Source organism: Sceloporus occidentalis, unplaced genomic scaffold (genome assembly GCF_023333645.1).
Source record: "Sceloporus occidentalis isolate IW3139 unplaced genomic scaffold, rSceOcc1.0.p SCAF_5, whole genome shotgun sequence".
NCBI classification, from domain to species: Eukaryota; Metazoa; Chordata; class Lepidosauria; order Squamata; family Phrynosomatidae; genus Sceloporus; species Sceloporus occidentalis.
The window spans coordinates 52,900,263-52,913,771 of record NW_028316985.1 but is presented as its reverse complement, the minus strand read 5'-3'; the positions used below and the strand labels follow the sequence as shown (position 1 = coordinate 52,913,771).

Here is a 13,509-nt window from a genome sequence, read left to right as displayed (position 1 = left end):
GCCAAAGATGGTTGAGGGACACCCATTGTGGCTGCTTTGTTAGGTTTAGAGAGCGATATGTTAGATAAAGTGGATTTTGCAGAAAATGCAGTGGAAACTTTAAAGGATTGCTCCCAGCAAAAGACTTTGAAGCACTGTGCCTGATTCCTGAGGGTCTGGGCAGTGAAGCCTTTGCAAATCAAACAACATTGGACGATATGTCCTTTACCTAGGAAAAAAAAGGTGCTCAGCATGTGCGTCAGAAAGGGAAACTTTCTGACAACATGAAGAACACCATTTAAAAAGAGAGGTGTAGGCAATAAGAAATAAATAAAGTAGGCCCAAGGGTAAAGGGGCGGGTGGGCTCAGCAGTAAAGTAAGAAAAAATCCTTCTTTTTTTAATAGGGAAAACAATAAGTAAACAAATAATAGACAAAACTTAGCAAGAAAAATGTTATTTGGCCGAGACAGATATCCGAGGAGGCCGATTTTTTCGGCGGACAGAAAAAAACTGAAGAGAAGGTAGCTTGGCACGCTCTAACATGTGTGATAGGTGGTGGGGTATTTCCCGCCAAGCTATTCAGCTCTGAAAGAATCTGCTGGTGGTCTCTGCACAGATGCAAACCCATGTGTGAGGCACAGAGACCATGAAGAAGAACCCAGCTGACATGTAATTTTCTATGCTTGCTAGCTTTGCAAAAGTACAGAAACAGTGGGAGAATTCTCTACCCCCCCGCTCACTCCCCGCCCTTTGGCAATGATTCTTGAAAAGGAAAGATTTAGCTGCTGTCTTCTGTCATCCAGAGAGCACTGACAGCTTGCAGATTTCTCTCATTAGGCTAAAGTTTGAATAAGAAAAGCAACAACAGGAATTTCTCCTCCCAATTTCTATTTTATCAACACCTCTGGGCAAGACAGAACAGAATCCAATTCTTTCCTAACCCCTCTGTGATTGTCAGAGAGATAGGGGAAATTGGTAGAAATTATGGAAAGAGGTTTAGATAGTAAACCTCTCTAGTTTAGCTAGAGGTTAAGCCATGTTCTTATTTATAAAACCCTGAGAGGAAAAAACCTAATACAGTACCTTTACAATGTGCATATGGCATGGTTATCATATATTCTTCTCCTCTGTTTAGGAAAAGCAGTCGCCCTTCACCATCCAGAATGGCAGATAATGAATTTCCTGAAAGACAATAAAAATTGGAGATTGAAATAAACATGTCCCAAAAAGTGAACTAGCTTGTACCATCTTTTTATACCAATCTCACCTATTTTTGAGTAAAGTATTCATAATTCTTTTTACTCTATGCCCTATACATATTTACTCTGTAAAATGGATAATTAAATGCAGAATATGTTTGTAGACACTGAAAAAGAAGAAAATAAAACTTTTGAAGAACTCACCATAGAACTTGGATTTGGCCAAAATATTACCACTAAGGCAAAATCCATCTTTTCGATTGCTTACATAGAAGGCAGATATGGGGGGATGATGAGATACCTGTAAAAATAACAAGGCAGGTTCTGTTATGAAAATCAGTGGGAGCAACCAAAGTTGCAATAGAGTTATTGGATTTTTTCAACATTTATTCAAGTGTTTGAAATTCACTAAGTAATCAGTTTAATGATGACCATCAACATAATTAAGCTAAAGATTCAATGACCTCTGCAGATGAGGGGCATGACATGGTATAGCACATCCTCCTGGGTATTTGGTACAACATTTATTGCAGGAAGGAGTAATTACAGTGGACTCTTTTTATACGCTGGGATTTGGTTCCAAGATCTTCCGTGTATAACAAAATCCGTGTATGCTCAAGTCCCATTGAATATAATGACATAGCAAAATGGTGTCCCTTATAAAAACTGGAAAATCAAGGTTTGATCATTGAAATTTATACTTTTTTTGAACATTTTAAAACCATGTTTGCTTGAATCCGTGTATAAAAAATCCATGTATAAGAAGGGTCGACTGTACTGTCATCTGCAGGAACTACATCTCTGCTTCCAAGCTTCCTTTTCATTTGTATGCCTTATCTCCACATTAAAGACATCAGTTTTTGTCAGTTGTTGGTTTTTTTACACTAGATTGACCCTCTATCGTAACCACTGCTTACTCTTAAGCCTTGAACTGACACTCCAATTAGTGGAATCTATATTCCATTGTGAAACCCTATCTTCTAGAGCAGCGGTTCTCAACATGTGGGTTGCGACACCTTTCAGGATCGAACGACCTTTTCACAGGGGTCGCCTAAGACCATTGGAAAAAAGTAGCAAAATTACAGTTATGAAGTAGCAACAAAAATCATTTTATGGTTGGGAGGTCACCACAACATGAAGAACTGTATTAAAGGGTCGTGGCATTAGGAAGGTTGAGAACCACTGTTCTAGAGGAATCTTCAACCACAGGCTACAAAATGTAAGCACTTAAAAATTCTTAAGTTTCTCAAAGTGTGATATGCAAGAAAGCGATACCTAACACTTATCAAACTACACGAATCAGTTCTCAATATGCTGCCTGTACATATCCTGCAGGTAGACATATACAATCCCGCAGCTCCTGCCTTCAGATAGTCAAATCTTGTCACATTTGCTCATGAGCCTCTTCACACCAAAATGAGAACCATTAAGCACATGTGAAAGCAAACTCACATGTGCCCTTATACAGATTTGAAATGGAAGTTCACTGGGAGGTTTGTGTTTACATTAGAAAGGAACATGAACAATGGCACCTGCAACATTTTGAAACTACAAGAGTATCTCGGTTAACTTAAGTAGATGTGTCTCTAGGCATTGAGCCTTATCACATGTGAAACAGGAGCCCCAATTTGAAGCACTTCTGTAGAGAGGGTGAAGCAGGGTCACTTCGAAACCAAGGAAATTCACGTGATGAACTATCACACGTGAAGAATGAAATTGTGGTGATTCCTGAGTCAAAGTGGAGCAAGAGCACTTTGAATTACCACACCGGTACATACCATGCAGATTCAATGATTCGAATTGGCACCTTTGCGTATGCTCAGTGGGGGTCTGAACGCATCAAGACCTTTTACGCTTCCGGGGGGGGGGGGGAGAAGGGGCCACTTCCTGGTTCCACTTTCCCGTGAATGCAACCCTCACGTGAATTGTTCCTGTCATCTCTCCCTCCAGCCTCCAATAGCCCCTCCTTTGCTCCCAATCTTTCCCTCCAGCCTCCCGTTTCATTCCATTCATCCCTGCCATCTAGATCTGAATCTACCGTCCTTTTCATTCCCTTCACCCCTGCCATCTACATCTAAATCTACCCTCCTTTTCATTCCCTTCACCCCTGCCATCTAAATCTACCCTCCTTTTCTTTCCCTCCACCCCTGCCATCTAGATCTAAATCTACCCTCCTTTTCATTCCCTTCACCCCTGCCATCTAAATCTACCCTCCTTTTCTTTCCCTCCACCCCTGCCATCTAGATCTAAATCTACCCTCCTTTTCATTCCCTTCACCCCTGCCATCTACTCTTCTTTTCATTCCCTTCACCCCTGTCAACTACATCTAAATATACCCTTCCAGGCACAGGAAGCAAATGGGGCAAAATTGCAGCGCAGCATCATGGGAAATGTGGGTCCTTGGGTGTACCAGGACTGAAGCAAAGTTGCATTCCACACCAGACCAATTCGGAGTGACATCGAAGTGAGCTTAGAAGCAATTTTTGTGAATTCGCTTGTTACCAAATTCACCAAAATCAGAAGTGCCTCGGAACAACCCGCCATAGAAAGCAATCACGTGAGATAATACATCACATTTTAGCGTGAATTCACATGGTTGGACCCGCAGCTGCGTCGGAACAGAGCTGCAAAACCCTCCGTGTGATAAGGCTCATTGTCTTTAACAGAAAATCCAGTATCAGATGCAGAAAAACATGAAATAACTAGGAATAGGTCCCAACGCCACAAAATAGAGCAGTTCAACAGGTTTCAACAAACATTTATTCAAAACTAACAATATTAACACTTGAAATGAAATCACCAGGTGAGATAAGCCTTCTAGAAATAAACAAAAACATGTCAATCTTCTAGAAACGACTAAATGGTTTCTTGCAAATGCATTCAGAATGACTTTTTTTTCCATTATCCTCCATTTTTCTTATGATTTTCATTTTGGTGGCCAAACTTAATAGATCTATAACATGCTTGATGGAATTGGCAAGGCAAGCTTATCTGCTTTCTCTTTCCCCCCTCAATTTCATTCTTCATGAATGCTCAGTAAAGGACTCTGGAGGCAGCTGCTGCCTGTTGTTTACCCTGTCGGTTGTAGACAGGCAAACACAGCTAAAGTAAGATCAGCAACAGTGTAGAATTCTACTCTTTCTCAGCTCAAGCTTTGTTTACTGTGTTTTTTACTGCAGGCCTGCTATTGTGCCGTAATGGAATCTGCAAATTCTTTCAGAAAGCATGTTTGATGAATCTTCCAGGTTTGACTGATTTTCCACCATAAAATGTCAACCTTATTTTCCTTTAGTTTGTTTCCACTGGATCTCAGTGGGACAATGGTGTCATCTGTGTTGTAGATGACAGAAGATTTATTTATTTATTTATGGTATTTATACTCCGCCCTTCAGCCCTAAAGGCTATCAGAGCGGCTTACAATTATTATTTTTAATTAGATGTTTTTCCATGTAAGATAAGATATGCAACTGGCAAGCAAGATATTTTGGCTACAATTAGCATGAAATAATTTCATTAAAGGGGATCTGTGCTCCATTGTGGGCATAAGAGGGAGTTATGATGCCGAACTGGGCACTTTAAGCAAAGGTATAGTCCCAGTCCTCCATTTGATAAGATAATGAGAAAGATGGGGGCCATGTACGATATGGATAAGAGGCCCTTCTGCTTATCCCTGCCGGACTCATTTGCAGCCCAGTCTTTTTTTAGCAATTACTTTCCCTTTCCTTTTAATAATGAATCAATTTCCATCAGTTATAATCAAATCTGTAGTATTTTAACATGTTCAATAAGTTCTTTGTGAGCAAGTAAGGCTTAATTTACCAGTCACCTTTAAACAGTTTTCTCTACCTCAGCTTTTTTTGTTTTGAAGTTCAGCTTAGGGAATGTGATATTTAGAAATTTATTTATAAGTGACTGAGAAGAATTTATTTATTTGTAAGAGACTGTGTGTTAGTGTCTTGGTAGCAAACTCAGTTGATGCATCTGAGGAAGTAGACTGAATCTATGAAAGCTTATGCTACAACTTCCTTCGCCCAGTTAGTCTCAAAAATACTGTAAGATACCTTTGCAGACACTTTCATAATGTTAATATAAGTACAGTGCACCCGCATCATACGCTTTATACACTGCTTTCAGCGATGGAAGTGGCGCCATGCGCTGGATGGAGTAATGGCGCTCGTACCCGTGGCATTCACTTGCCACCGCACCACCACGAGCATGAGCCCCATTACTTCTAATGGGACTCAAGCACGCATGGAAATTTCTTTTATGTGGAGAAATGGCAAGAGGAAGTATTAAACAATCTTAGAATAGGCCAGGAAAGGAAAAAAATATATAACACACTGATAATACTAAATTATTATGATACTATCATGGCAAGATTTTCTTTAGCCATTTTTACTGGTATGGCAACATTGCAAGTAAATATAAAGACTGAGGAAATGAAGAAGGATGTTTTCTTTTCTTTTAAAAAATACTTGTGTTATATGGTTGATAATACCTGTTCAGCAATATAAAAAGTCTTGCTATTTGTCTTTGGATGAACCCATAAGCAACGGAAAGTCTCACCAAGTATAGGATTGTAGGGTTTTTTAAGTCCCTGAAAAGAAGAAAAAAGATTTTAAAAATATATACAAATGCATTCTAATTTGAAAATCATCATCATCATCAATCCAAATTTTCAATGCAAAATTATTTCAAATACGTATTCTACAATGAAAGACCAAGGATGCCCTATTTCACAGTGTTATGAAGTGAGCCATCAGAAAGTAAATCTTGATATATTGGTAGATCCTTTATGATTTGCAGTAAGATCAGCAAGGATTTTGATCCCCACAGCACTAATAAAATAATTCCTTTCCTCAAATTAATTTGCTGAAATGAAGAATGCTTGAGCTAACTGGAAACTTATTTTGGGTTAGAAAGACTGTAGCCCACAGTTAGTTATTTGTAAATGTATGTAGTTTTCCTTAAATGGGTAGACATTGGGCTTCTAGTCAACAGCCAAGAAAACCCCAAAGCCTGAAGTTTCCCCACTTCTGGCTAAAACTGAATTTCATATAAAGAAGTACCCAAAATACCTAGAGATAATCTTTGGTGAATATAAACCTTAATGTAGTTTTAATGTAACTACACTGTCTTGCAGTCATGTAAACTCCAATAAAGTCGCAAAAATAAAATATCTGAAATGAGATATTAAACATGAGTTCATTTCAAAGCGTAAAAAAAAAGTATACCTTTCCTGAAAATTTTCTTAGTTTGATAAAACAATAAGGGTGTAAAGAGGTCATGTCAGTCAACCCACAATGCACCTAACAGATACAACAAGAGGCAGAATCATGTGTCCCTTCAAATGTTGTTGGACTATAATTCCTACCATTCCTCACCAATGGCTATGCTATTTAGGACTGCTGCAACTAGCAACCCAACAGCATGTGAAAGGCAATTCCCATCCCCATAACTACTTGCTTTAGTTTTTTAGTTTTTAGTTATTTATTTGTTCCATACTACCTGAAGTGGTTCCAGAGTGATTTACAAAAGCAATATAAAATATAAAAACAACAACTGTGGCTTAATAATATATCAAAACACCTGGGAAAACACTAATCCTTTGAATGGTACCAAAAAGTAGTGGGCTATATGGAATTTTCTAATCAAAGAAAAATGTTTTACAAATGTAGTTGCTGTTGTTTTTCCCCTCTGGGATATACTGATTCGTTAAAACCATTTGTACTGATATCTGGAAAAGTGAGTATTAGACTTCTGAAAATAAGTTAAATATTCATTTTTAACTTTTATATTCTTTTCTCACATGACACGGGAAAAAATAAGTTCTAGTTAAGGATCTAGAGAAACAAGAAGCCCATAAAAGTCAAAAAGCATTTTGCAAAGTTAATTCTACCCCAAACACATTATGTCCTTAGCCATTCCAACAGGAATAGAAGTGATACTAATTTTTTAAAAAAATCAAATAAATAAATATTTAAACATAAAGTAAATCACTACATTTGGGATGGCTGGGCAAGGAGGTACACTTCATACACCCCACAATGGCTGAACAATATCAGAAGCATGGATCTTTTAAATAGTGACACAAACATTTGAAATATTTTTCCACTACCCCGGGATACATTTGACTGCAGAAATCAACTTAGGCACGTTACAGACCGCCCCTTTGGGACGACCTGCACCCGCCCCTTTCCCCGACGGATCGGGGCCTCAGCTGCCACAGCGGCAGCCCTGAGGCCCCGATCCTCCGCTTTTCCAGGCTGCGGGAAGCGGCAAAAGGCTGCTTCCCGCAGCTTGGAAAGGGATGTACTTGGGGCTTCAAGCCCCAAGGACACTCCAACAGCGGCGGGGAAAGGAAAAAGGGGCCACTTGGCCCCTTTCTCTTGTGTGCCGCTGGCGCAGCTGTGTAAAGGCTGCGCCAGCGCCACAAACCCAGGAAGGAGCTCTATTTCGGAGCTCCTTCCTGTGCCGTGGAAAGGGCGCCACAGGCGCCCTTTCCACAGCACCAGGACATCACAGCTGCACCACCCCATATGGAGGCGGCACGGTTGTGACATCCTAATGGCGGTGCCCATGTAGAATGGGTGCCACCATTTTGTGCATACTGTGTACGTACTAGGGCTGGAGGCGTCTGAAAGAGACGTCCCTGGGCAACCCTACTACGTACACAGTACGTACTAAAAGGCCCTTCTGGAAAGGGCCTTAGTTATGTGAAATGTTGCATCAAAAATGTACAAAGTATTACCTTTGGCTTTTTGTAGAATCCTGACAAATACCATTTCACCACTTGTTTCATACGATTGTAAGCATTCTCTTCAAGGGCAGCTCTAGAACAAGATTCATCAGATTTGTCATATACGTTTAAGTATAGCATTAAGAAATTTTTGTCATGTCATGTAAGGCATGAACGTCTATTTCATGTTGAAATGATTTGTTAGGAAATAAATGTTAGGAAATCATAATTCTGCTCTAACCCTCAAAATACCAGCATCCAGCGAAATTTACTACTACTACTAATAATAATTTGTTTTATTTATATACTGCTATTCCAAAGATCATAGCAGTGAACAGCAAGTAAGCTAATTAGCAAGTAAGCTAATTTGCCCCCAACAGTCTGGGTACTCATTTTAGCGACCTCGGAAGGATGCAAGCCTGAGTCGAGCTTGGGCCCTTTTGCTGGTCTTGAACTCGCAACCTTGTGGTTTTGAGTGAATGGCTGCAGTACAGGCATTTAACCACTGCACCACCAGGGCTCCTGCTACTAGTTTGCCTTCCTGTAACTGGGGTGCTATTCAAATGTTCATTGTGTATAGTTGCATATCTGGGCTCTGTGACTGCAAAGAACATTTTGATTTTTTGTAAAAAAAAAAAAAAGAACGCTAGCATTTTACCTATTCCCTTAAAGAGAGAGGTTCTTTTCCCCTTTTGCACACATAAAATAATGAAAGAAATGTTCACTTTGTTCATGTTAGAGAAGTCCACATTAGGAAATGAAACACTTAAAGGGAAGGAAAGGGATGGGTTTTTTAACTGTGCAGATGGATCTCTGAAAGAACACTGCTGTTACGACAATGCCAAACATCTTAATCAAACAATCAAAATAAAACTTTTATTTGCAAAGTCAAGCATGATAAGCCTGAGATTTACAGTCCTGGGCCTCTATTTTCCTGTTCCTTTCCATTGTTTTCTACAAACTTACTTTGTTACCTTCACTTGGTCAATGAAAAGTGATCAATGCATATAACATCTTACGTCTGTCTAGTAATACATCTTTCCAAGTGTTGGATTTTTTTTGTAACAAGCAGCCTTTTAAGCTGTGTTGACTCCCAATTCTAGGGGAAGGGGGGGGGGGGGGTATAAAGTTAACAACAACCGTATCAGCTGCTGCTTTGTAAACATTTTGAAATCTCCATGCTTTGCCCAAACATGTTCAGTTTTAAACTGTTTTATTATTCTTTAATAATCAGATCACTCTAATCTTTTCTCACTGTTTTAAATTGTTCCAAATTGTTTTAATCTGATTTTTATCTATATATGACCCTGAGATCTTGTGATATGCAGCAGGATATAAGCATACTAAATAAGACTCTGATGGCTCCATAGATTTTTAAGGAACAAAGCTTTACATCTTATTTTTAAAAATGTTTTAGTTGTTATGAAGAAATACAAAGAAAGAAAGAAAAAGTTATGCTTCACTATCTGTACTGTGCTCAGTAGCCTCCATGTACCACACAGTATCTACCCACCACCAAAAATATTTTTTTCCACAGCCACAAAGGCTCATTACAATAAAAATGCAGTATAAAGATTCTATATACAGTTTATCACAATATGAGTAATCTCCTGAATTCTTGGAGACGAAGACATCATGTAAGAAATCACTTTGCTGCTTAAGGCCAAAATTAATTTTTCTATATTAAACCAGAAGCAAATTCAGATCCATCATGATATTAGGGAATAAATAATTCATCCTCTTCCAAAATTGTTTCCAGGAACCTCCAAGGAATCATAGATTTTTTTGATGCAACTAATGGTCAAATTACCAGAAAAGTGGCAAAAATTCTAAGTAACTGTCAGTGGCTATATTTGGAGATGACAAAACTATTTCAATATGTTATAGTTTTATTTTGTGTATTGTATCTTCATTGCTGTTATTCAAATGGCTAGTTGACCACAAAGAAATTAATTAATTCAAATTCAAAATGCAATAATTTATCTTCTTTTAATAGTGCTTTTAATTCTAAATAAAAAACAATAGCACAGAGTGATTATTTTTATTGCAGAAAGACAAAATAAACTCACTCAGATAAGAAGTCTGCATGATAGTAGTAATCAGAGAGTTTGTCCAAGAAAGAACGTGTTTCCAAAATAAATGTAGGAAGCACCACTTTAGAGAGGTCCATTCCCGGGCGTACTTGTTTCAATAGTGTCCAGATCAAACTCTTATTCTCTTCTGAAACTGTTTCTGTTTGAGAAGCTTCTCCTGCCTTCAACCAAGACAAAGCAAAATGCAGAAAGAACAGAATACTGATTTAGATTATGCATTTGTGAAAGATATTCGGTTTGGGGCGCAGTAACCCCAAATTCTTCCTATGCAATCTGTCTTTTGTTTAACAATTACATTTAAGCAGATTTTTCATAGCTCTCTGAAGCCATTTTTTTCAACACACTTGCCTTACACAGACTTCTTTAAAATAAACAACCTTGAGCCTTTGACCCTGATTAAGCAAGGGACAACAAATGAGTTTTGAAACACTTTACACATTAATAAATCAGACATGGAAAACTTTGGGAAAAGAAAGATATTTATTAGGCAAGTGTTGAACACTATGGCCTACAACAACTTGACAATTCTCAGCTCAACAATTACTGTATATACTCATGTATAAGTCTAGAAATTTTACTCAAAAAATTGACCCAAAAAACTTGGGTCGATTTATCCATAGGTCAAAGTATGTATTAGACCTTAACTTGAAAAAGGAACCTTGAAAAGCCAGAGTTTAGTATGTCCTGGGAGCCCCTAAAAGAAGCACCGATCCTGCTATTTTCTCCATCACAACTGCTTCTGTCCTTATTGAATGCCTGGATGGAAAAATGGCAGTGGTGGCAGCTCTTTGCCACTCCCCTCTCAAAAGAGAGCTGAGAGGTACTAGGCTTTGAAAGATGTGAATAAGGTATCTCTATATGTTTGTTAGCTTTTCTGGGTAAAATTAGGCAAAGTTATCACATAAAAATGAAAGACTATAATCACTACTAATGTACAGTCGGCCTTTTTTATACACAGATTTCTTATACACGGATTCAAGCATCCACAGTTTGAAAATGTTAAATAAAAGTATAAATTTCAAATACCAAACCTTGATTTTCCATTTTTTATAAGGGACATCATTATGCTATGTCATTATATTTAATGGGACTTGAGCATCCACGGATTTTGTTACCCACAGGGGATCTTAGAACCAAACCCAGCATATAAGAAGAGTCCACTGTAGTCATTTTCACTGCTTTGCCTTTTTACCCCTTTTCACATGTGTACACTTTCTTAGCTCCACCTTGCCTGGCTGTCTCCCCGATACATCACACAGCCACCATTTACTGTAATTCCCTCCTCATCCATCCAACCTTTGCAGTGAACAGTTACGCCTGCCAGAAATTTGTAAGTTCTTTGGCATAGTTTTCCTTTGCTTCTTCCTTTGCATCATTTGTCACATTCCCCTACATGTTACCTTTAGCTTATCCACGAATCGTATCAAAATCCATAATTTTGGCCCCAAAACCTGCCTTCAACTTATACATGAGGTTGACTCATACTCGAGTATATATAGTAAATTCAGACTTTGTTTTTTTTTCTTTTTTCCTTTTTCACTACTCTGGTAATATTCCTGCTACGTATCTGAGTATGGTTCTAAATCATGTGTTGGATCAACTAATATTACATGGTACTCAACAGGGACTTAGCAATTTTAATTGGCAAGATATTTCTAGCACATCAGTTCCAGCAAGACACAGCTTATGCTTAGATACACCTTGACAATTAATTAATGATTCCAAAACAGTTTACAATTAGACATATAGACAATAAAAATAGTTACATACAAAAGACAAACTATTTTGCAACTCAAATATGGTCAAACGTACAGTGTCATACTTTTTCCAGTTTGCTTCCATGAATATTCAAATTCAGTTGCAGAAAATGAATGTATATATTTATTACTATTGCAGAAAAACATTTTTTACCTCGCCAAGTTCTTCATGTGCTTCTTCTACATATGTAGTTTCCTTTATATGATCAGGTTCAGGATCAATGTATGAGTCGTCCTGCCGTTCTGATGTGTCAGTATCACTTTCTCCTAGGCCATCATTATCTGACTCATCACGATCATGATCATTTTCCCTATCTGATTTATCAGAATAGAGATCTGGATCTTTAAAGTGATGCCTTTCAATTTCACTATCATTTAGTCTAGAGAGGGAAATAGAGCAGTTTCAATTATGGTGTTTTTATGCTTTCATTATGACATTTACTAAATAATAAACTGTAGGACACACCACTGTACTGAACTAATGGTTTTTTTTTAATCTCTCAATTCAGTAAACATCAAGCACAATGAAGTTAAATTTATGCACTTTCTATCTCATTGATTTTAAGGAGAAAGTTAAGGAATCTGCAGTCAATGAGACAGAAAAGCATCTTAATTTGGGTGGGTCATCTGATAAATGTTAATTTATGCAAGTTAATTTCTAAAATATAGTCTATATTAATCAGCCTCTTGTTTGCTGCACTTTTGTTTTTTAAAAAATCAGCCAATATTCATTAGTTCTATAGCATACCTTATCTCATGGAGCTCACCTTCTCCTATGAACATATAGGAATCCTGCATACTTTCATAGTTTAAGATATTTCAACATACATTTACTTTATATATACACTCACACATATCTAGCAATCTTATTAAGAATACACTAATTTGCCAGTTAAATTGGAGATATATTTTAGTATAAAAATACAGTATTTCTTCCAAAATACATCATTATAAGTTAATATGGAAGCTATCATATAACCATGATACTGCATTTAAAGAAATCATTGGGATAATTTATCTTCTAATTGAGAGCTGCAATCATAATGTGGACCTTTTATTAGTTCAAGTCACTGGTAATCACTGGCATTGTGACACATGGTTAACTCAACCAATCACCACTCTCTAAATTTGTTGCAGCTGTACTGAAACAGAACAGGGCATTAAGTGGGACTGTTGTGTGTCTCAAAAGCTTTTACTCACAACTCTCATAACTTGCTGCCAAAATAAATATGAACAGAAGAATAAAACATGTAATTACCAAAAACTAAAATACATTTTTAAAGGCAGCATATACAATAAGCTATATTAAAATTATTTATAAAAAGCTCAAGAGACTTAAATGACATTTGCCTACTGCATAAAAATGTCTGGCATCCCCAAAGTAAATCAGTCTGGGGAGAAGATTCTGTAAGTGGGGCACCAGCATTAAGATGATTCTCCATTAGTGGCCAGCCTCGCTGTAAGGATCTCCACAGTGGGTCCTCCAGTGAAGCTCATATATATAGGCAGTTATACATGGATCCCGGTGGCCCTTCAAGTATTTTGGTCTTAACCCATAAAGGTCTTTTAAAGGCCAAAACAGTACCTTCCAAACACTTTCCAAACAACTGGGGAGCTGAAGCAGTTCCCCTATGGAGAAAGCCGACAATACTTGTACCTTCTTAAGTTTAGAAAATAGGGGGAGGAAAAGGGGGGGACTTTTTACTGCTTTCTTGTAACAGTATAATTTGTGGTCAGCTAG

General features: G+C 37.8%; 1 protein-coding gene across 7 annotated transcripts in view; it reads right to left on the bottom strand.

Annotated features, from left to right (window-relative positions):
- Window positions 1-13,509, bottom strand: part of LOC149312155 (oxysterol-binding protein-related protein 8-like) — a 93,732-nt gene that overhangs the window by 15,508 nt on the left and 64,715 nt on the right. For all 7 annotated transcript variants that reach the window (XM_089524065.1, XM_089524066.1, XM_089524069.1 and 4 more), the window contains 6 exons: window positions 11,923-12,148; window positions 9,988-10,172; window positions 7,931-8,012; window positions 5,678-5,776; window positions 1,384-1,480; window positions 1,064-1,162 (listed from right to left, as the gene is read on the bottom strand). In XM_089524065.1, coding sequence (XP_089380191.1) covers window positions 1,064-1,162; window positions 1,384-1,480; window positions 5,678-5,776; window positions 7,931-8,012; window positions 9,988-10,172; window positions 11,923-12,148 — 788 coding nt within the window. The remainder of the gene's footprint in view (window positions 1-1,063; window positions 1,163-1,383; window positions 1,481-5,677; window positions 5,777-7,930; window positions 8,013-9,987; window positions 10,173-11,922; window positions 12,149-13,509) is intronic.